This window comes from Triturus cristatus, chromosome 8 (assembly GCF_964204655.1).
Source record: "Triturus cristatus chromosome 8, aTriCri1.1, whole genome shotgun sequence".
In the NCBI taxonomy this organism is placed as follows: domain Eukaryota; kingdom Metazoa; phylum Chordata; class Amphibia; order Caudata; family Salamandridae; genus Triturus; species Triturus cristatus.
In genome coordinates, this window is record NC_140591.1 from 324141946 (window position 1) to 324165815 (window position 23870).

Below are 23870 nucleotides of genomic sequence, written 5' to 3' on the forward strand. Positions count from 1 at the left end.
GGTTTCTTGATCGAGGCGAGGGTGTTGGCACAGTCGTTGATCCAACGCATGAGGTTGCTGGCGGCGGTGTCGGGGTCAGTTGGGTCGGTGGGGGAATTTCCAGCGAGGGTGGTGTTTAGCTGGTCTTCGGTGATTTTGCTCCAGCTGCGGCGGGGGGTCTGTTGGGTGCGGTGGTGCATGGTGGGTTTCTGGAAGGTGAAGTGGATGCAGCGATGGTCGGTCCAGTGGAGTTCGGTGGTGTGGCTGAAGGTGACGTGGGAGCTTGCGGAGAAGATGGGGTCAAGCATGTGGCCGGCGGCGTGGATGGGCATTGTGACGAGCTGTCTGAGTCCGAGGTTGTCGATCAGGGTGGTGGAGTTGGTGTCGTTGCTGTTCTCGAGGTGGAAGTTCAGGTCTCCGAGGAGGATGTAGTCTGTGGAGGCGAGGGCATGCGTGCTGACTAAGTCGGCGATGAAGTCGCTGAACTGAGGCCGGGATTCGGGGGGGGTCTGTAGATGAGAGTTCCTCTGAGAGTGGTGTTGGGATCAGTATGGATCTGGAAGTGCAGGTGTTCAGCGGTGCTGAGGGTGTCGTCGGAGCTAGTCGAGACCCTGAGGGTGTTCTTGTGGATGATGGTGATTCCACCTCCTACTCCATTGGTGCAGTTTCTGCGGGTGATCTTGTAGCCGTCCGGGATGACTATGGCGATGTCTGGTGCTGAGGAGGTGTTCATCAGGTCTCTGTCAGGAAAGCTACGTCCGGGTAGGATGTGTCGAGCAGGTCCCAGAGTTTGACGGCATGTTGGCATGCGGAGCGGGTGTTCAGTAGTATGCATCTGAGGTGGTTGCGTTCTGTCGCGGTGGGTGGTTGGCGGAACGTACGCTGGTGAAGCTGCAGCTCCGGCAGGAGAAGGGTCCTTTGGTATGCTTCTGGTTGGCCAGGAAGCAGGCGTGCAGTCGTCTGGTGTTGAGTGCGTGGAGGGTGCTGGCGGCGTAGTGGCGGCGGTCAGTGTGGTGTCCGAGGGGACCAGGGGGTCTGGTGCTGGGCGCTGTCCAGGTGCGGACGGACGCAGACGGGCTTGCCTTAGGCACGCCTTCGATGCGCCTGCAGCCGCCATATAAGGGTAGGTGGGAGGGAGGAGCAGTTGGGAGGCGGGAGCGGGGCGACGAATGGGCGAGCAGGGGGCGGGGCCGCAGGTGGCGCAGCGGCGGGAAAACGAGAGGGTAGAGCGGGCGGAGGATACAGAAGTCAAAAAAGGGCACAACAACAGTTCAATAGTACAAAAAAGGAATAAAGGGGAAATACAGCCGAATACAATACAAGGGCAGAGTGCACAATTACAGTAAGGCAGACAGGGGAAAAAAGGGGCAGAGCGAGCAAAAGGAGCTTGCGGCCTACCACTGGCCACCAGGAATGAGGCGCAGGTGGTAGCCTGCGGGTGGAGGAGGGCCTCCCATTGTAGAGAACCCTTCACAAACTGATAGCAGATACAGCAGTTCCACCCTTCATCGCTGTTATAAACCTAATGGCAGTCTCAGGAAGCCTAATCAGAAGCCCTTTTTATCAGAAAGGGTCCAATCGAATTCCAGAGGGGAAGCTTATCTCCTCTTCAGTGTCTTAATTCTCTTGCCCACCCCCCCCCCCCCCAAATCCCCGCCCTCCGCCTCAGGAATGTCAGCAATACACTTCAACAGTCTGGGGAGGTAGCCTTACCTCCAACTTGTGCAATAGAGCCCACAAACTTTTCACTCTTGTTCACCTTGATACTCAAGTAGTACCTACCGACTCCACTAGTATACAAGCCAGTGGGCCTCCGTTCGTATTATGCAGGTAAAAGGTCTGGTCCGACTATAATTACTGCAAAACATGGTGTAATGCCAATGTCATGAACAGTAGTCCAGCTGCTGCTACTGTGGGGGATTGCTTGGTGGGGCCCTCCAAGTCCTGCTGTAAGTTGAAAGAAGGCCTAGGCATTCTTGCGCACACTGGATTAAGGAGAGTCTAGGGCAAAAATCCAAAAGCAAGGATAACAGATGCTTATAGTTCAGGCATGCAGGGCAGGGGACTCAACTGCACACCATAGAGGAAACACATTGTTCTAAACCTTGTGAAATGAGATTCTGATTTCTCTGTATGCTTATTATAATGTATCCTTGCCTGTATGCAGTTGTGCACCTTTTGCAGCTCTGATGCTATTAAGTTCTTAAATCTCCTGGGTCAGTTTTGATCTCTTTGGGATGTATTCAAGAATATTTGTGAGCCCCTTCATATTGTTGCAAGTATATAGCCCAATCCCAACAACATGCAAATTATCGATTGTTATCAATGTAGGTTTTGTGGTATATTTTCATTGGCTTTTTTTTGTTGAAACTCACACTGTATTTGGCCTGAACTCCACAACTCAATTGTGGCCAAACCACAAGCTGAACACACACAGTTACATATGAGCAACCCATTCCTCAACAAGAATTGCTCAGTTGTGTTTGATGATCGCCATTGGCGCAAAGGAAAGACAACTCTTCCATCGTTAAATTTATTTCTCACAGCTGAGACAGTCTATAAAGATCATTTCTGTACCAGAGCTCCTCTGGGAAGAGGATTTACTGAATTTGAAGTCTCCATGTTCTGCTCCTGAAGAATGCACAAGATATGTAAAATGGCAGAAAGTGCCTCAACATACCCTCTGCTGAGTCAAAGCTATATTTGATACTACTTACAGCAGCATAAATAGACACTACAAATTCCCATGCACAGTTCCAGTCAAACACTTGAATTAGAAATGTTAACACAACTGCAGCAACTACTGAAAAAGCCTCCAGTTTTCAGCTATTGGTCTCTGGATGTGAATACTAATCATGGAATAACTTCACGCAGTTCCCCGATTTTCTTTTGGCAGATTTATACAAGCATTGGCGCAGCCAATAGGTCTCGCTTTTGGGACCTTATAAGTATTTAGTTATGTAGCACAATATCCTTGGTGCAACAACATCAACTGTTGCATGGCTAAACACTTATAAGGTCCCACAGGCGAGACCTATTGGCTATGCCAGTGTTTGTTTATATTGTTTTGGTAGGCATGGGGAGATTGTTATTTGGCCAGAATCACAGGATGTGGAGACAACCCCGAGGCTCGAACCTTGTTTTCCCTGCTCCAGGGGCGGCAGTCTAGCCGTGAGACCACATGCTCTCCCCAATAATGTACCTGTGGAGCTTGGAAGCACGCTGCATCATTCATTCACTGAGTGGATGTATGCACTTGTTGCACACATCTCTACAGTGTAACAGCGGAAAGTTCCAAAATCCGAGTAGAATCAGCATCTCTTCGTTACAAAAATTCTTAAACGAGAACCTTTGGGTCAGGTAACACCTGTTACCAAATCACTTGGGTACTTCAGCAATTCTAAGCATTGCAAGTACCAGCTACTTTTATTAAACGTTTCTATCTTTTTCAATTTAAGAGCACTCCGTGGACCAAACCTCATCTAACAGCTGTGAAGCCATAACACCAAGAGCAATGGGATGTGATGTTTTTGCACTGCTGAGCCCGACACCTTCTCCATCACTTATTGTAATTTTATTTATATAGCGCTTACTACCCTTGACGAGGCTTCTAAGCGCTTATGTAATTGAGTACTGATTTTAAAAATTCACTCAGGTCTTTATTTTCCAAAAACGGCTAATGCCAAAATTGTGATTAAAAACAAGTGCAAGGGTCGGCTTTTTACCCAAGATTGCCAACTTTCCCAGACATAAATTCCAGCCTTTGGGTTTCCTGATTCCTAGAGGACCTGAAGCTTGTTCTTGACTAATATTTTGTGTAAAACGTTGTATATATTTTTTAGCATGGCTTTTATGCTGCTTAGCAGCGAAGCTGGTTCTTGACTAATATTTTGTGTAAAACGTTGTATATATTTTTTAGCATGGCTTTTATGCTGCTTAGCAGGGATTTTCGTGGGCCGCGTCTCACCGGTGCTCAGCTGAGCACCGGCAGTTTTTTTTAAGGGGTCCTCGAAACAGGTCTCTATCGGCTCTGTTTTGTGTCCGGACTGCAGTGACAGCAGGCACATCATGTGCGCTTGCTCACACTGCTCACTTCTCACTAGTGGAGAAGTTATGGCATGACGACACGCCAGGTGAGTGTAGTAGGGTAAGGGAAATCCTTTAAAGAGAGTCATTTTCTCTCTGGACTTCCCTTCTCTTTTTCAAACTCCGGAGCAGCAATATTGTCGTGGTGTCACCAAGGCTTTAAGTGGAAGCTTTTTCAATATTATATAAAAGCCTTAGTTGCTGTTTATTTATCTTATAAAAGTAACAACCTTTGACAAAGCCAATAGTCCTGACTTGTTGTAGGTATGATGTTACTTGTTGTATCATATATCTGGATGAAATGACAGAAACTGCAAAACAAAAGTCAGGAGGCACACTATGCCAAGCACAGATTTTTAGCTTAGGTGTTTTTAAGCCATGCCCTTATTTACCTTGGCCCCGCCCCTTTGAGAGACACCCCCCCCCCCCCCCCCCCCCAGTTTTTTCATCCCACTTAAAGCCCTGCTGCTTAGTTTAATAACCATGTGTACATAGTATGGACAGCTCTCAACAATACCTTCTAGGTGACTTATTTCTTCTTTCTGTATATACTGTTATATTCCCCTTTGAAATATAAACATACCGAAGTTTGCTGTTTTCCCAATGTTTTAACAGGTGTTAACATAAAAAAAAATACTAGGTATACATGTAAAATACTGATCTGCTGGCAATCCTATACATACCACATTGGTGCTATCCACCTGTCTCGAGGGGTTCAGCACAGGTACATTGGACACCAAGGGGGTGGGTTTTACTTCGCCTATACCATGATGTGCCTGGCCGGGGGGAGGCCCGGACACCCCAGAGGTTCATCTGCGCTTGGGACACAAAGGAGAAAATGTGTCCCGAATAAAGGAGAGGTGGCCACCCCCAACCTTTTGGGTCAGCACTGCCATTTGTCCTCTGGTAATTGGACAGAGGGGGGACCCCATTCACTCTCTGGCCTCTCCTCTTTTTTTCGTTGGCCTCTTTCTAAATGAGTCTCGGGAGCCACAAAAGCCGCGGTCCTGACCCCATGTAGCAGCGCGCTTCTTTCTCTTTCTCCTTTCAGCGCCCGGACGGGCAGGCGGGAGCTAGAAAGAGGAGCGTGCAGGCCCGGTGCGCAGAATGGGAGGGTCGCTGACCTCTGACACTGTGTGCGTGACCTTTCTTTGTGAGCCGCCTGAGGTCCGACTTATTCATGAGAGACGGTGTCAACAGCTTAGGGAGATGAGCCGAGCAGCCTTGTTAGGGGCCGGTCACTATACAGCTCCGCTCACAGCTGGGAGGTTTACAGTTCTGATTTGTTGGGGTACGGAAGAAGACATCTGGGAGTCACATGCTCAGATACCCACGGAGCTTGTTTGAAATGCTAAAAAAAAAAGTAATTAAGCTTATTTTTATTTATAGCACCAACCGAGTTTTGTACGTTCTTAACACAAGAAAAAAAGAACAGCAAATATGTGCTTACTGTTTATGTTGTCCAGGGTCGAAATGGGACAGAAGCTAGACGAAACAAGCGCGTGCACCTCGCGCAAGTAGGGGGTGGGGTGGGGGGGTTGAGTGCGGCCGAGAGCAGGCAGCGTTTCCCTTGCGAGCGCGATAATTGCTAAGACATGGCACTGCTCGCTCCGGCAAGGGTATCGCCAAACGTGCACGCGTTGCCATTCAAAGCAATGCAATGCGTGCACATTTTTGCCTGCAAAACCGGACCGATTTCTAAAGGTCTTTTTCCTATGCAGCGCATGCACGCTGCGTAGGCGAGACCTAAAAAGGGGAGGCGACCCCACCCTTAAAGGAGGAGAGCTAGCTTCAGAGGTTCTAATGAGAATTTCCGCTAATATTTCTAACATTAGTTTCCATCAGCTTGCTAATGGCATAGTCCTTGGGCGACCGGGGTTGCCCTGGAGATCAAACTTTAGGTTGGCCGTTAAGGCACAAGGTTTTGTGCTTGGTATATGATGAAGAACACTTGTATAGTGGACAAAGTTCTTCCAACTACCTGTACTGATTCAGAGACAGCCAGTGATTCTTCCTCTCAGGGAGTCAGATTTCTAATCCTTGACACCAATTCATATTGAGCTACCTACCACCAGTGCAAATATTAGACCTGGTCGAGTTTCCTGTGATACATGCATATACCACAGTCTTTTTTGTTTTGTTTTTAAGTCCTATCGCATCATTAATAGGCAGGAAGTAGCAAATAATCTTTAAGCCCAGGCATCAAAACAAGTCTTACTCATGCAGAAGCCTTGGTACATCACCAACCGCAGTACCATTGCTATAGATTTCTGGTTACTTGCGGGCCGTGGAATCCTCCACAATATCCAAAAAAGGGTTACTTACCCTCATTAAATGTATATACCCTCTTAAATTAATCAAACATCTTTCAGAGGTGACCACAGAACGCGAGCAGATATAATATTCTCGTTCTTTAAGGAAAACAGTTCTCATCATCTGAAGCAATTGGTAAAAGCTGTTGTCTTTGGTTTTCAGGTATTTAGGCAACTTGATACTATCCAATCACAAATCTTGACTGTTCTGGGGTAGCAAGATATGAAAGGAACGGCTTTGAATCCTTTTACAGATTTTGGCATCCAGGCTGAGTAGGGCAGTTGGAAGGTAGGAGCATTTCCAGTACAAGGGTCTCATTGTGGAACAACACTGTACCCATAGTATCAACCTATGCACCATAACTAGAAGTAGCTCATCCACATCTTCAGCAAGTACATGTGCAGTACTCATGTTCCATTTATGGTCTCAGGCTCACTTTGTCCAGCCAAGGGTTTGACATTAACTAGGGGAAGAATACTAAAGTTGGAGAATACCAGCAATTCCTACCTTGAATCATAGCTGGCCTCCAGTTGCCGTCAACCCGCCAGAGAAATTCAACCTGTAAACCTCCTTACCAATGCTCCAGTTACTTACCAGTAATCTTCATTACTCCTAGTCCTTGGTTTCCTTGTTACATTCCTTACATACATGAAGCGGCAGACCTCCTTAGAGACCATTGCACTATATCACTGTAGTTCAGAAGAAAGACTTTCAACTATTACTAGTAATATTTTACTAGACCGTCCACTTGCATAAGCTGGCCACCATCATTATAGAATCGCTAAATACCAAAGGCAGTCATAAGCAACATCCTGTTATATTTGCCAGAATGGAAGAGAGGTGGAGGGGAGTGTAAGGAGGACTCCAACAAGGAAGACCATGACTTGGAGTGCTGAAGATTACTGATAACTAATTGGAACATCCATACATATGCAAGGATACAAAGCAGATAAAATAGACACAAAAATCATTGTCTCCCATGTGACGCAACAATTTATTGAATAAAACAATGCAGGTTTTTAAACCGAAGCAGCAGCTGTAACTCCAGTAACTAAACAGCCAGTTCTTGCACATAAAACATACACGTGGTAGTAGGAAACAAAAGCATTAGTATATGCAGTAGGAGTAGCCCTGCAAATCTAGTGAGGAGGAACCCAAGTTGCTTCTGCCCAAGAGGCAGCATGTCACTCAGAGCAACCTTGAACGCCCACTGAAGAAGCTTTTCCCAGGGGTGAATATGCCTGAAATATAGACATCCAAACCCAATCACTCAGCATAGCAGAAGTGGGTTTCTTAAATTTACCAGCTGTTCCAGATGTAACAAAAAGGGATTCTGAAGCACAACATTTCTTGGTCCTGTCTAAATACATTGGAAGGGCTCTGTGCACATCTAAACTGTGGTCCGAATCACTCAGCCATTCAGGGTGAAACACCAGGAGCACCATTTCCAGAGACACAGAAAATTGGGAAGGAACCTTAGGATTGAAGCCAAGCCCAGGTCATAAAACAAATTGATCACTAAAAACCCTTTAGTATGGAGGAGGAATTACCAAAACCACAACTCCTCTCATTTCCAGGCCGAAGTAATAGCTAGCCGTAAAGACCTTTTCGCTGAAAGTTAAGAAAAAGGAGCAGTTTGTAGAGGCTCAAATGGGGCACATTGTAAAATTGTGGACAGTTCCCATGTAGTGAGAGGAGAGTGAAGGCTAGGACATTTGTTGTAGAAACTTGTAAGCAGTTTCACAGCTGAAGAAAGCACAGTGACTCTCTGAAGGTACTAACTGCTGCCCATTGAGCCCCTAATGTGGAAGGGGCCTTACCCTTCAAAAAAACACACCGTAGGAAACAGCGGCAGCTCCTCCGTTATGGCGGAGGAGCATCACCCCTCCAGCCAACACTGATGCAAAACTTGTAAAATAAAATGATAATAACACAGGTTTATTATGATTTTATTTTACTTAATAGGGCGAGTCTAGGGGGCAGGGCCATCATGAAGACAGGCATAGAAAAAGTGGTGGGCACTACTGCTCATTGCGCATGTGGGTATGGCCGGCCGTCCTGAGATGGCCAACCTGACATGCACATCAAGATGTCTCGAACCCCTGCTGCGTTGCCTGATTGAAGACGGTTATCAAGGTTATAGATGCTTTTCTCCCTCCAAATCTTACTCCGCACTCTGGTAAGGAAGAGATAAGAGAAGAGGCCAAACCAGAGATGGGGCATCCGCTGCCAGACTTTTTGATGACAAACCTCCCAAAAGAACTGAGGAAGAGGGTTGATGTCTTTTGAGGCACGAAGGTCCAGCTACGCTGACCTAATTGAGCTGTCAGCGACTGAAACACTTTGACCAGGGAAAGCAAATACTGCTGCTAGGTGCTCTATCCCTGGGAGAAAAGAGACTTAAAGGACAGTGACTATGTTTTTGCTCACAAACAAACAGTCTTAGCCACCCAAGCATGGATCAGATGCCTGGTAGCACCCTGATTGTTGATATAGCTTTTTGCAAACTGAGTGTCAGTCTGGACTAAGACTGTTTGGCTCTGAAGGAGAGGAGCCATTCTCAAGAGAGGCAGATGAATGGCATGGAGTTCTCTCCATTTAAACACTTGATTATCCAGAGTGGCTCCACAACCCAAGTGGCTGGCATTCATGGTGAGGACTACCAGTGTCTGGGAGGTCAATGAAGCACACCTGTAAATAATTCATGGTCAACCTCTGTGCCAGGGCCTGACAAATTGCAGAAGTCACAGGAATGTAGATTTTGTAATTTAGTGAGCCTGGTCTCCATTGAGAAAGAAGGTGAACTAACAAGGGCTTGAGGTGCAACAACCCCAAGGAAATACTGCAGTGGTTGCTGGCATAAGAGCATGGATCTATAAACTGTCACTAACAAGGCTAATAATAGGGTCCACAATCACTAGAGTGGAGTCTGGAGGCTGCAAACTCTGTCCTCTGGCAGGAAGATAGCACCCAATTTGGTGATGAATAGGGCTCTGATGACCTGATTGTGCTATCTGGCACTAGATGAGACTTCTCCAAGTTCAGAAGAAACTTCAACTTCTGCAGGCAGGCGTGTACTTTCTAAGTGTCTGATTCTGTCACCAAAAGGAGGAGAACTATATTAGCCAAGCATCTATTTGAGGAAAACTTTGAACACCTTTTCGTTGTGAAGATGCCAATATAAGTAGTAATGACTTCATGAACTGTTGAGGAGCAGATGCCAGAGTTAAGGGAAGATCCTGGAACTTGTTATTGTGGGTTATCATAACAAATCATAGTAAGCAATGGCAGTATTCATGAATGAGAATATGAAAGTATGCATCTTTCAAATCCAGGGATCTCTGGAAATATCTTGGGTCCGCCAAAGCAATCCCAGTCTGTAGGGAACACATTTTGAAGCAGATCTGTGGAATCTAATGGTTGATTCTTTTTAAACCCAGGATGGGTCTGAGACTTCGCTTTTCTTTGACACCCAAAAAAGGATGCATTAGAAACCTAGTTCCCGCTACTCTAGAAGAACTTGAATCACTGCATTCTTAGCCAGACTAGATTAAATGCCATGTAAAAATGCTTGGTGATGTATAGGCAGTCAAGTACGTAGGGTGGATCGGAATTGCGGATGATGCAACTTGACAGAATAGCCTTGAGTTATGATGACATTAACCCACTCGCCATGAACCACTCACTGCCAAGTCTTGGAAAATAGAAGAAGGTGATCTCAAGTCCCTAATATGGGACTTGAGACATTGTAATGCCCTTTTTTAGTGGGGGGTGTTCAGGTTGGGACTGGGATTTTTCAGGCACAAGGCATTTGAAGCAGCCTACGACCTCTTAATTGTGCCTTCAACCTTTTATACATAGTTCTGGAAGTCTTCTTCAGAGGGCAGAAGGGAGAAAGGGGCCATGCTTGTTAGAATAGAGTTGACTGTAGGTGTTGTGGAAAGTCATTATCAAAATCTTTGATCTTATAACATTTTGTGTGGAAAAAAAGCCCAGAAAATCTGCAAGCATCTTTCAATTCTTTCAAAAGGATCAACTTTAGAATGGAATAAAAAGACAGTTGATCAGTAGTTGGAGTTTCGTATTGGGTATACAAATCACCAGTAAATTTAATTTCAGGTTCCTAAAATCCCCGTAATTCTGTTAGGTGAGCCCCTTGTGCATATCTCCCCTTTTGGTCATTATGAACTGTGTTTTGATCTGGATCAAGAACTGTTCCTTTTAGATGCGGGCCATCAGAAGTACCCAAGTCAGCAGCTACTGCCTCACAAATCATTTATTGAAGCTCAGAGTGAGATAGAGAGACCACCTCTTCCCCCTCAGGAGTGATAGGGTCCAAAGGGACATAATGCTACTTGACCCACTTACTACCTTCCTTGGTAAACACAGGGAGAAACCAAAATAACCAGGAATCATAACCAGATTAAATGGTGCTTGTCTTTAGAAAGAAAAAAACTTCCAACACTTGTGAGATGTAAATTTCTGGATCTCCATAACTCTTTTATTCATGCACAGTAAAACAAGTATAGTCTGCTAAATGTGAGGCCAACTATTAACATGATTGTTTTTGTTATTTTGCTTTTCTGCTCAGTAAAAATTGAAAACTCCTTAAACCCTCTCTGAACTCTGAATTAGGGTTCAGAAGGTAAATCCAATGTCCTGTTGTATCTTTACTCACATGAGTGGGGGCAAAATAGCGCTGGGAGTAGCTTGCAGAGGCTAAGTTTATAAAGTGACTTCCACATAATACAGTATATCTGCTTCAGTAAATACACAAGCAGGGAAGCACGGTAGAGCAAATCAAACCCACATATGATATCGGTAGTGCAGTTAATGTTTTGCATCTTGAAAAACTCCAATTGGTTGAAGCAAACCTGATTTTTTTTTTTGTCATATTTAATATAAGTTAAAGGGGGGAATGTATTTTTAGTGAGAGCCTCCTGTATCCAGTTGCTGGTTTAGACTTTGTTTCATCAATTATGCTAATGGCTTTTTGTTTTTTCCTTATTTTATCATCAATGCTATATTTATAATTCTTGTAGATTGGAGATAACTGGCATATGATCATCTCAAAACAGTTATTTCTAGATCTTTTTGGTTGTGTTTGTCTCTTTATTCATAAATTCCTTCCAAAGATCTATGGAGTTGAATACATTTGAAATTACCATTCTTCACCTTGGCCATTGTCATAAAAAGTCTTAAGGCTTCAAGACTTGCTGATTCACGATCAGCTTCATATAATATCTAATGATTTGATGGTCATGGCAAGATGTCACTAAAATTGTTAGCCAATAAAAGTGATTGCCAAAGGGAAGAAAGACAGAAAAAAACATAACCTATTCCTGATTGTTGCTCATACTTTGCAAGAATACTTCAACACTTCACTGACCATACAAGAGGAGGGGGAGCAGGTTGTTGGCAGACAACCTCTGTGTTAAAAGACTAGAACTTGCTTCTCGAATACTCAAATAAAGGATATTTGCCCTTGCAGTCTGTTAGAACTCTGGAGAGATACACCTTGGAATCCTATCAAATATAATATTAAAAGGTGGCATAATAGTCGATTTTAAAATATTATGTTTTCCGATTATTGGTAAGGCTAGCACATCCCCAACGTTTTTTATATAGCTTCTCATAATTTTCCTTAAGCATGGTTTAAACGGTTTCTTGAATGCAATGTATTCAAACATGCCCCATTAAATGTTTTCTGTTTGAATCTTCATAAATTTTGTAATCCGAAATTACTTCAAATGTTGTCATGTCCTTTGACTTTCCTCAATCAGTACCTTACTTAGTGAAGAATAAAGAACTTTATTGTCTAATTAACGCATGATCTGTTTTAACTCTCCCTGAAATTCGTTAGCTGTTATTGACGCACAGTTGTGGCTATATTGTTCAAGTTATGTGATTTGATGTAAATATTGATCAGCTGAGGAGACAATCAACATTCCTGCTGTGCTCCTCAAGTTACAGGAACAAAAGGGCTCTTAGAACCACAAATGCTGCACTCTTTAGAATGTAAATATATTGAGGCTGCTTTTCACTGAAAAATTTACACTGCACTATCAAGTAAATTTCTGAATTTTGGTAGAGATAGAAAAGACAATAGTAAAGTTAGAAAACACATTTAAAAAAAATGACTGCTTGGCTACAGAGAATGTTTCTCTTTTTGTATTTTAGTTTGTGATAAAGCATGCTTTAAACACTTTTATTTACTTCCCTTTAACTGCAGAATGACAGTCCTATTATTTTTTCCACAGCAGGCATTCTACTTCAAAGATGGAGTATTACAGAGAACCAGGCTCGCCTCCACCACCACCTCCACCTGTGATTCCTTCAGCTCAGACTGCATTTGTTAGTCCTCTCCAACTCCCTGGCCTAGCTTCTCATTCTGGACCTGTGACTGGGTTTACATATACTGGTTCTCTTCCCCCTGCTGGGCTTGTTATTACAGCACCCTCTGCTCCACCAGGACCACCACCTCCGCCTCCAGGACCTTCCGTTCCAGGTTCTTCTGTTAGATCCTCCCCAATGCATTGTCCATTGATAGCTGAATTGAAAAGGCACGAATCCATAAATCAGGCTGGCGGTGATGCTCGAAGCGATCTTCTTTCTGCTATTCGTATGGGTAAATAAGCATGCACAATCTATTAATGAATATACAGCAAAACATTCCTTTTAGAGGTTTAAAAAATATCACCAGTTGTTTGACCTTGCATGTCGTGATTTTCAAGCAAACCACTGAGTATTTTCTTGTGCCACAAAATTGAATAACTCCTCATGTTTTCTGCACAAATAGTAATACCCTCTAAAACATTTGGTACCGATGAAAGAAAAAAAAAAACAGTTCGCCTGCAAACTTTTCTTGTCTCATTGTCGGAGCAATGTACTAGAAAGATGGCAGCAGATCTGGCTCTCCAGTGGCCATGCTTGCTAGACGGAGAGAACCCCTTCCATCCAGTCCAGCATCTCTCCACATGGATGCGCTGTTTTACCACATTATGAATGAGATGGGGCAGCTCTCCATGCCACTGGAATCAAGCTATCCTGGCTGAAGAGGGGTGAAACCCCACATTCTGTCCATCAACTGTTGTTTTTGCAGTTGAAGAGCGTACAAGGGGACAACAGTGCTACTCTCCTACCACATTCCACAGCCATACTTGTCTGTGCTTTCATTAGTAGTGCCCGCCCTCCAAGATGACAGTGAGTTGGATGGAACATGATTTGATAGTTTCTTCACTATGGTCCCTGCATTGTGCTCTTATTTTAGTGAATAGTGTTGCAACTCTTCTTGGCCCTGCTCAGTTAATCCACAAGATGTATACTTTATTATTGCCATGTGGAAAGTACACTGGAGTACTTGAGATTTGAGGCAGGTTGGCAATATTGCTGGTGCATGAACCTGATTTTGGGCTTCTGTGTAAACCCACAATAAGTTTCTAGCCACAGAGGAGACATCTGATCCCTTTTAGGGATTTCCATTTACTTCTGCTTCTGTAATTGACTTCGTCAAAGACATATTAAAGCTTCCACTCTGGATCAAAGACTCTCAGAATTCTAGTTAGGTGTAGACTCAAAAACAAAACACATAAATCCCACCTGGCAATCTATCCCAAGCCTGCACTCTATTAAAAACAAAGGTTGTTAGTTGGCATGGTTTCTTATCTCCGCTTCTTTGAGGAATCTGGCCTTTCAGTCCAACATACATTTTCTTTTGTGGGAGCATACCTTAGCATGATAGCTTTAGAACTAGTTAGGTGTTACAGTCCTATGCATCCATGTATGGTGGTTGTGAGGTTGATAAATTGATCCAGGATGAAGATGGTCTACATTTACAACATTCTGCACTGTTCGACATCTTAATACAAGGGGTATCTTTCAAGCTGCAGCTTTGCTGTCTCTAGTGATGTGGAAGTTGCCACTGTCGTAAGACATGCTCCTGCTAGTCTTCTGCACTGCATGAAGTTGACAGCGCAAGAGCGGGCAGGCTAAACTCTAAATTGAAGTCTACTCTCATTACCTGAGAAATTTGAAGAGTCGCAAAATGGAGATTAATTTGTTTCTTTTGAGACTCTACTGTCTAGACTTTGTCCAGTATAAAGTAACAGGATCAACCCAAAGTGAGTCCACCAAGAGCCCTGGGTAAACATGTTGTACAAACAGTGGCTCATAGATATTATTTACACACAAAAACAGAAAAACATTCATGGGTTAATCAATAATCCCATCAAAGAGTAGCCAAAGCTGCTTCACAAGAAAAGGTCAAAGCAACACTCAATTTAAAAATGTTATGTAATATTTTGAAACAGAAAATGTGTTTGTGATCGTACGGTGAGAGTTATAAGAATGACTAAAAGTGACCAACAAATGGACAAATAGCTTATTAAAACATAAAGTGTTAGAAGCACTACAATATTTAGTATTCAGTGGATGAATATTGATTCTAATGTTTCCATTTCAACAACAGTTTGACCTTGCTAAAAAAAAAAAAAGTACTGGACTATTGTCAGCACTAAGAAGTGAAGATACTAAGCTTGGATTTCTAAAAAAGAGACAAATACAAGTATTTAGAAAAGTAACGGTAAAGAAAAAGAAACTGGTATTGCAAAATAGAATAAGGCCAGTCACTCAGGCCTGTGAGAAAGTTCATATCAGAGAATGAGAAATCATGCAAGTGATAAACCACAGGTATAGGGATACATACATTATGGCAAAAAAGGTGTGAGAAAGTGGCTCTTTTTCTATGGTTATCTCCCCACTTATTATCTGGAAAACAATGTGATTTTGTTTGAAAGTGCACATGGTCCCTGCCAACCTTGTCCTCTACGTCAGAGCTCCTTCCCTAAAAACGGTACCAAGATTGGCAATTTCAGACCCCCTGTAAGTCCCTAGTAAATGTTACCATGGTGCCTAGAACATTGGGACTGAGGAAGGTCCCCTAAGGACCCGTCATCAATGCGATGCAAACTGCCATTGCAGCCTGCATGTCTTGGTGCAGAGAAAAACGACAAAGTTGACATGGCACACTGCCTAAGTGACATGCCAAGCAGCACTGCCTAAGGTATAGGTAAGTCACTCTTCTAGGGTGCACCATATCTCAGGTGTGGACATATCTGCATGAGTAGATATGCCCCAACAATATTTAAGTCTATTCTTAATATTGTAAATGCCATTGAAGCCATAGAGAGTACATGCAAAAAGAACAATTGATGGACAGACTGCAGAACAATGTCATACATTCACCCCAGTACAGAGATCTGGGCCTACATCCATAGTTCTTTGCTCACCATGCCATTCCAGTTTGGACCCAGCCATATGCAAATCAGTCTTGACCCTGTGCCCAATGGGAACAGTCCAGCCCGAACTGCCAGGCCAGGTCCTCCCTAGACTGGGAACAAGCATCCTAGGACCGGTTTCGGGGTTTCACCCCTCTTCAGCCAGGATAGCTTGATTCCAGTGGCATGGAGAGCACGGGACTCACGTCTGAGCATACCCATCCCACTCGGGGTGACAAATGCAAAAAGAGTAGAGAGTACATGGACTGGAAACTCAACAACTTGAGTTCCCCAGGACCATGATGGCTTTACTGAACCCTGGTGTGTTTGGTACCAAACAACTCCTCTCAATAACCCCACACTGATGCCAGTGTGTGGTTTATTGAAACGTACCCAGAGGGGACCTCACAGGTGCCACCTGAAAACCTACCAACCCTGGTGTGGTCTCTGACTGGCTTTAGGCAGCCTTCCATCACCAGACCTATTTCTGGACCCCTGGGTCGAGAGCCCCTGCTCTCTGAGGCCAGAAACTAAGACCATACTGGTGTTGCACCTCCCCCCTCAGGATGAGCTCGAGAGGAAAACTTCAAAGGCCTTGCTGCCTTTGTAATGCAACCCCAGCCTCTGCTGCTAGTAGAAAAAGGCAGGCCACAGTTCAAACCCCAACTTTTGGCGGAAGAACTGGTGGGAAAACTCAAGTGAGAACAGGAGGTGTGCCCCCTTTACCAACTCCACCCTTAAGTGCTGAAGGTGAAGTAAAGCACATTTTTCAGTGCCCACCATCTATAAAACGGTGGAACATATCCACTCAGGGCTTGGGCCATGCCCCCGTCCCACAGGAGGGTGGCATAATAGGGGGTGTAGACACTCCAGTAGAGAGACCCATTGGTCCCTACCGTTCACTCCCTTGTAATGCCCTTAAATCTAGTATTTAGGTCGCACCCCCAGACCCTGAAATTAGATTCCTGATGGCGTAAGAGAAGCCGGACACTACAGCGGAGAACACTGCACACACCAACTGACTTGGCCCCAGCCTTACCGGCCTGCCTGAAGTCCTCGACAATCCTGTGCCAAAAGATGACCCGTCCTGCAGCCCAGCGGCCTCCAAAGCCCTGGGAGGACTGCCTGGCTTCGACAAAGGCCAAGATCTCTCGTGGACAGCAGACCTGTCAAGGAGAAACCAACTTTAAACAATAAAGACCTCTGCCCTGAGGAAAATGAAACCACCACCAGACCCACCTCTGCACCCAATGCCCACGGCCCGAGTCCAAGAGGCCGACTGGTCCTGTGAATGTTCCCCATCGCTTCTGAGCAAGAGTCCACCATGGGCTGATCCCTGCCGGGCTCCACCTCGACGACTGCAGCCTCAATTCGAAGACTCACCCCTGATCGCAACCTGCCCAGTAAGACTTTTCAGACGCCTAAGGACACCCTGCACCCGAAGCCCCTGGGCTCTGGGGATTGCAACCCACAGTGTCCCTACGTTCCCTAGCATCTCTACTTACCAGGGAAAGCTGTGGGTTTTCTTCGTCCGGCCAGAACCTGCAGCCTTTCTTTAAAACCAATCTCCCCCATTGGTTTGCATTGGGAACCCGACACTGTGTACCCGGCTGCTCCTGTGCCGCTGAAGGTGTAAATTTGGCACTGCCTTGTGGCCCCCCTGTGCTTACCATAACCCCCAAGACCAAACAGTGTTACTCACCTGTGAGCAGCATCTCTTCAATTACACCGTTTCTTCATTGGATAACATTGGTGCCAGATTCCGAATTTGAATCATGCACCCAGATGCCCCTGTGCCACTGAAGATGCATGTTTGCTACTTGCCTGGGGCTGATTCTTGATCCTGAAAACCAAGACTGCAAGTTGTATACTTACCTGCAAAACCTCATTCTTGTTTTCCTCCCATAGGTTAACAGTGCTGAACTGAAAATTGCACTAAGTGCCATTTTTTATAGTAAATATTATTTCGCATGAAAAATGTACTTAACTTTTTTGAATATTTATTGGTCTTAAAATAAATATTGAAAGAACCTTATTTTTATAAATCTGATCGAGACATCTAAACGCAGATTCCTTACCTTTGAATTTCCAGGCGCCAGGCTGGATCCGTAAGATTTTTGATAGCAGTACCCTTGCGTGCTGTTAGGTGGCATTGGTCGACTCCGTGTGACGTCGTAGGCGTCTGGTTCATCGCCATGATGTCTGCGTCATCAATATAGGTGCCACCCCAGCACACTGCTGTCAATTCCTTTCTTTCTGCACCAGACAGTGCAGATCCATCAAAGAGAGCTCCCCCGTCACTTTTTGACAGTCCTTTTTCGGCTTTGTGGAGTCCTTTTGGTGTGTAGGTATGTCTAGTAAGAAGACTTCTGTGCCTTGTGATGCCTGTCACCGCGCCATGTCAACCACGGACCCCCACCGGGTGTGTCTTTGGTGCCTGATACGTGACCACAACCCGAAGTGTTGCCTGGCCATGGCGCCAAAGGCTTTGAGGGAGCGGTCCCTAAAGTTTATCACAGCCCGGCGTACAGAGCCACAAAGGTCTCCTTGTTGATCTCGCTCCTGGTCTCGGTCTAGAGGAAGGTCCGAGCACCACTTCAGGGGGGGAGGGAGGGTCGAAGTCTTCTTCCTCCCAGTCAGTCATCGCGGTCAGGTAATAAGCACAAGAAGTTGAAGCATGCTTCGACTTCACCCCGTCCATCATGTGACGAGACGTAGGAGTCTCGACGTTCAAGGTCCCACTCATTGCAGCGGGTGTCTGGGTCGCCTCCGTGTTTCCCTCCCTTTCTGGGGCTGGAGTGACCCCCGCCCAACTAAAAGAATTTTACAACACCATGGGTGCCATATTTGGGTAGCCTGGCCCTGCCGGTGTGCCTTCGGGCTCCTAAGGCTCAGTAGAAGGGAGACTCTGTGGTTTGCGCACCTCTGGCACCGCAGCCTCCTCTTGGATCCGTTCCGGTCGCACTACTCTGACCTTCCCCAGCACCGCGTAAGACGTCGAGACTTTTGGCATTTGCCGGCGCCTCCTCCTTCCCCATTCCAAACGACACAGAGACACCGACGCCAAGACCAGCGCCAACAGAGCCGTTGCACTTCCTGCCATGCCCTCATTTTGAAGGGCTAGGGATGGATGATGATTGAGAAGGGCAGCAGGATCCCTTCGAAATCCCGCTTCCCAATGAAGAAATGGATTGGTATTAGGACCTGGCTGATGCCAGTGGCCTGGACACTTCCCCAGAGCCTGGCATGCTGTCTCCTCCTAACCTGGCTATGGAGGAGGGGGCTTCTTTTGCAATGGTGGTGCGTAGGGCTGCGGAGGTTTTGGACCTGCAGCTCCCTACAGTGGCAGTCAAGACTAACGTCTTGATGGGTGTTCTGCAGCCTGGTGTCTCCACTTCAGAAACCTTGCCTTTCAACAAGGCCTTGACCGACGGACGCAGCAGCGGGGAAATCTCACCGACCTGGTTTAGATTTCAGAGGCCACCTGGGAGAGGTGGAGATCAGAGGACTCTGGTCTCTGGTGGAATGCGGGCCCCATATCAACCTGTTGGAGCTTCGTGTGATCTGATTGCCACTGAAAGCCTTCTTACCATCCCACAAGGGAAGGCTGGTTCAAGTTTTCAGACAACACTACCACCATCTGGTACTGCAACAAGCAGGGCGTGGTTGAGTCATGGACCCTTGTCAAGAGGCCCTGCGTCTCTGGTCTTTGCTGGAACAACAGTGCATTTCCCTGTTGGTTCAACATCTGGCGGTCCCCTGAAGGCAGAGCGGACTAACTCAGCTGTCTGTACCTTGCGGATCACGAGTGGGATCTCCATCTGGAGGTGGCACGAGGTCTCTTTTAACAGTGGTTATATCTGTTCGCCTCCAAAGAGAACACCCAATGTCAGCAGTTTTACACGTTGGAGTTTCGCAGGCATCTCTTGCTCAGCTACGCTTTTCATCTCGAGTGGAGCGCAGGCCTCCTGTTTGTCTTGCCGCCAATATCACTCCTGCCCAGAGTGCTCAAGAAGATCAAGAGCAACTGGGCGCAGGTAATTCTTGTGGTTCCGGACTGGGTACGGAGAATGTGGTATCCAGGGCTTTTGCAAATGAGCATCGACCCTCCGATCACGCTGTCCCTTCGTGAGGCTCTTCTGTCGCAGCATCAGGGGAGGGTCCTCCACCCGAACGTGCCCACTCTCTGCCTCATTGCTTGGAGATAGAGCGGTGACATTTGACAGTTCCTCCACAAAGTCGGTATATGCCTACCGATGGCACCAATTTTGTAAATATTGTTCAGAACGGTCTGTCGACCCTTTATCTGCCTCCATCAGACATTCTTTTCATTCTCTCCTCGGCTCAGCAGGGCTCTGCTCTGGGCATTCTGAAGGGCTACCTTTCGGCCCGGCCTGCTTTTCTTCGGTTGCCATCTAGGTTGTTGACTATAAAAACAGCCTTCTTACTGGCAATAACTTCTGCCAAAAGAGTGAGCAAGTTGCAGGCTCTGTCATCTCCGCCTCCTTACCTGACAATCTTCCCGGACAAAGTAGTGCTCCGCGCTAGGGTTTCTTTTTTTGCCTAAGGTTGTGACCCCTTTCCATCTCGGATGATCTGTCACTTTGCCCACCTTCTATGCTTCTCCATACCACTGTCTGGACCCAAAAAGAGCATTGTCATTGTACCTTGATCGCACAAGAGAGTTTCGAGTGGATGACCAACTCTTTGAAGGGTACGTTGGAGCAGAAGGGGCGTGCAGTACAGAAGAGGACTATTTCACGAGGGGTCATTCTCTGCATAAAAATGTTACGCCTTTGCAAAGAAACCGCCTCTTGAAGGCCTTAGGGGCCAGTCTACAAGGACTAAAACAGCTACCACGGCTCTCCAGTGTGGTGTTCCGATCCTTGACATCTGCCAGGCGGCCACATAGGCATCTCTCACAAGTTTGCCAAGCATTACTCCCTGGACAACTAGGTCTGCAGAGTGGGCCATTATGGGTGTTCTGTCCTGCAGGACATTTTGGTTTGAAGCTTTTCCGCAGTCCCACCTCTGGGGATGGTATTGCTTGGGTATCTGTTCAAAGGTAAGGAATCTGCGGCTAGATATCTCTATCAGATGGACAAGTTACTTACCTTCAGTAATACCTTATCTGGTAGAGACATCAATCAATCAGGGGTTTTGTAAAGCACACTACTCACCCGTGAGAGTCTCAAGGCGCTGGGGGTGGGTGTGGGCTGCTCCGTTGGGGTCACTTGAAGAGCCAGGTCTTGAGGTCTTTCCTGAATTGGTGCAGTGTCATGCTCAGGTGAAGGGGGGAGTTCGTTCCAGGTCTTGGCTGCAAGGTAGGAGAAGGATCTTCCACCTGCTGTGGTCCTGTAGAACTGTGGAACGGTGGCTAGGGAGAGGTTGGCTGAGCGGAGGTTTCTCTTGGCGACATGGAAGGAGATGTTCTCACTGAGGTATTGGCTTGTAGGTGTGCGTGAGCAGCTTGAAGGTTATTCTTCTTTCAACAGGGAGCCAGCGGCGGTCTTGGAGATGTTGGGTGATGCAGTTGTGCTGTGGGATATCGAGGATTAGTCTGGCTGCGGCGGGTTGGACGGTCTGAAGTTTGCGTAGGAGTTTTTTGTTGATTCCTGCATAGAGGCCACTGCCGTAGTCCAGTCTGCTGGTAATTAGTGTGTGAGTTACGATTTTCCTGGAGTCAGGGGGGATCCCCTTGAATGTCTTGCTTAGTATGCGGTGGCTGTTGAATCATGCGGAGAAGACAGCGTTCATCTGGCGATTCATGGTGGGTGATGAGTCCAGTATGATTGAGATTACGTGCATGATCCATTAGGGTGGGTGGGTTTCCGAGGGCAGAGGACCATCATGATCTAGCTGCAGATTCGTTACCGAATCACCCATCCTCCCTGCACTGCGGATCAGTTTATAGTATCTGATAGAGACTACTAGCCGCAGATTCCTTCACGGAGAATTATCCCCAGGCATGAGACTGGATCCGGAAACTTTTGCCACAGCATCCCTGCGCGCCGGGGGCGGGGGCGACCTCACGCGACTCTGCCCAGGCGTCGTCCGCGTACGTGACGTCAGCGAGGTCACATAAGACCCGTCCCGGCGCGCCTACGTCAGTTTTTTTCTTTTCTGCGTGCAACGCAGATCCGTTCCTTGCTACGGGCCTGTTTCAGGCCCCCTACCTATCATTCTTTTTTAGTTGGAGCAGTGTGCAAATGCTTTCAGGCTTTAAAACTTGCACGTTTTGTGGGCGTCTTATGTCGGCGACGGACCCTGACCTCATTTGCATGTGGTGTTTGGGGGAGGATCACGGCATCTCGGATTGTGCGGCGTGCCAAAAGTTGAAGCCGAAGTTGCGGCGGGAGCTCCGCATGAAACTTCTCTCGGCGCGTCTCTCCAGGTCGACGTCCTCCCCAGGTCGACGTCCTCCCCTCGGTTTGCTTCGGCGGACGGCTTCAGGTCCGGCTACGGTCATCGTCCTCTCCTTTCTCCGATGTCACATGAGCGTCGCTCCCTGGTGGGTAAGTGTCGCAGTTCGTCCCCGGGGGCTGATTCTCGGCCTACTGGGGGCGTGGACACTCCGCGGGTGATGCGGCCCCACGTAGCATCCTATCCACCGTTTCCCGGTGTTGGGGCATCGAGAGTCCAGATGGAGACTTAAGCGGCAGCTTTGCAGGCCTCGCTGGCGTCTCCTCCTCCTTCCGCTCCAAAGGGGATGATGGACGGAGCGCTTGAGCAAATCAAACACTCACCCCAGTCAATCGATCTGGGTTTGATCCATCACCGTTCTTTAGCCCACTCTGCCACCCCAGTTCAGACATGGCCATATGAAAATCAGTCTGACCCTGTGCCTCATGGGAACAGTCCAGCCCGAACTGCCAAGCCATGCCTTCCCTGGACCGGAAACAAGCTTCCTAGGACCGGTTTCTGGCATTTCAGCCGTCTTCAGCCAGGCTTGCTTGAATCCAGTGGCAAAGTGAGCAAGGGACTCGCGTCTGAGCATACCCTGCCAACTTATGGCGAACAAAGCGGTACAAAAGGGGGTGGTGATGGACGGAGCATCAGAATCAATCAAACACTCACACCCAGTCAACAGATCTGGGTTTGATCCATCACCGTTCTTTAGCCCACTCTGCCACCCCAGTTCAGACATGGCCATATGCAAATCAGTCTGACCCAGTGCCTCATGGGAACAGTCCAGCCCGAACTGCCAGGCCATGCCTTCCCTGGACCGGAAACAAGCTTCCTAGGACCGGTTTCTGGCATTTCAGCCGTCTTCAGCTAGGCTTGCTTGAATCCAGTGGCAAAGTGAGCATGGGACTCACATCTGAGCATACCCTGCCAACTTATGGCGAACAAAGCGGTACAAAAGGGGGTGGTGATGGACGGAGCATCAGAACTAATCAAACACTCACACCCAGTCAAAAGATCTGGGTTTGATCCATCACCGTTCTTTAGCCCACTCTGCCACCCCAGTTCAGACATGGCCATATGCAAATCAGTCTGACCCTGTGCCTCATGGGAACAGTCCAGCCGGAACTGCCAAGCCATGCCTTCCCTGGACATAAGTATGAAGCATTTTTCTAGCCCCCTCCTACTAAACAGATGTGTAAAATAAAGACTTTAGAGCTAACTTATGAATATATAAATTAGGATTCTCCCACGTGGCAAAGATATTTTCACTGCCATGTGTCACTGCAGTGCATTTAAGCAACATCCCAGTCTGAGCATAGTAATACCCCTGACAGACATATATTTTTGTCATAACTTTGGGTGGTGTATAGACACAAGGTAGTCACATCTGACTTTTAACTTTCCATGCCATAAGTGCACTTTAGTTTAGAAATACAATGGACTTATTTGGAAGTTAAATATGCTAAGTAGGGAGTTCCAGTGTGCACCACATAATTTGAGACAGACAACAGGCACTTTACTACTGTTTAGCACAAATTGCTTAAGCCAACAAAAATAGGGTACAGAAAAAGGCAAAAAAAATCTGCCAAAAAGTTAGATTTGGTGGGGGCATGATAAAGCTCAGTGGTTATTTCATAAAAGGGCACAATGAATAGTGAAGGTGAAACTTAATATTTTCTGCAGAGAGAAGCCAGCACTTTGATAGTCAAATGTCATACAGCACACTTGCTGATGACAGCCGCCAGGAGACACTATGAAGTTATAGATATTAACAGCCCAACAGAGGAGGAGGTAGGAGTTAAGGGCCCA

The 23870-nt window shown here is 46.6% G+C and overlaps 1 protein-coding gene across 5 annotated transcripts in view; it reads left to right on the forward strand.

Annotated features, from left to right (window-relative positions):
- WASF3 (WASP family member 3) overlaps positions 1-23870 on the forward strand; it is a 182948-nt gene that overhangs the window by 138051 nt on the left and 21027 nt on the right. For 4 of the 5 annotated variants that reach the window (XM_085621617.1, XM_085621618.1, XM_085621615.1 and 1 more), the window contains one exon: positions 12639-13006. In XM_085621617.1, coding sequence (XP_085477743.1) covers positions 12639-13006 — 368 coding nt within the window. The remainder of the gene's footprint in view (positions 1-12638; positions 13007-23870) is intronic. The other variant, XM_085621619.1, reaches the window with a different exon arrangement.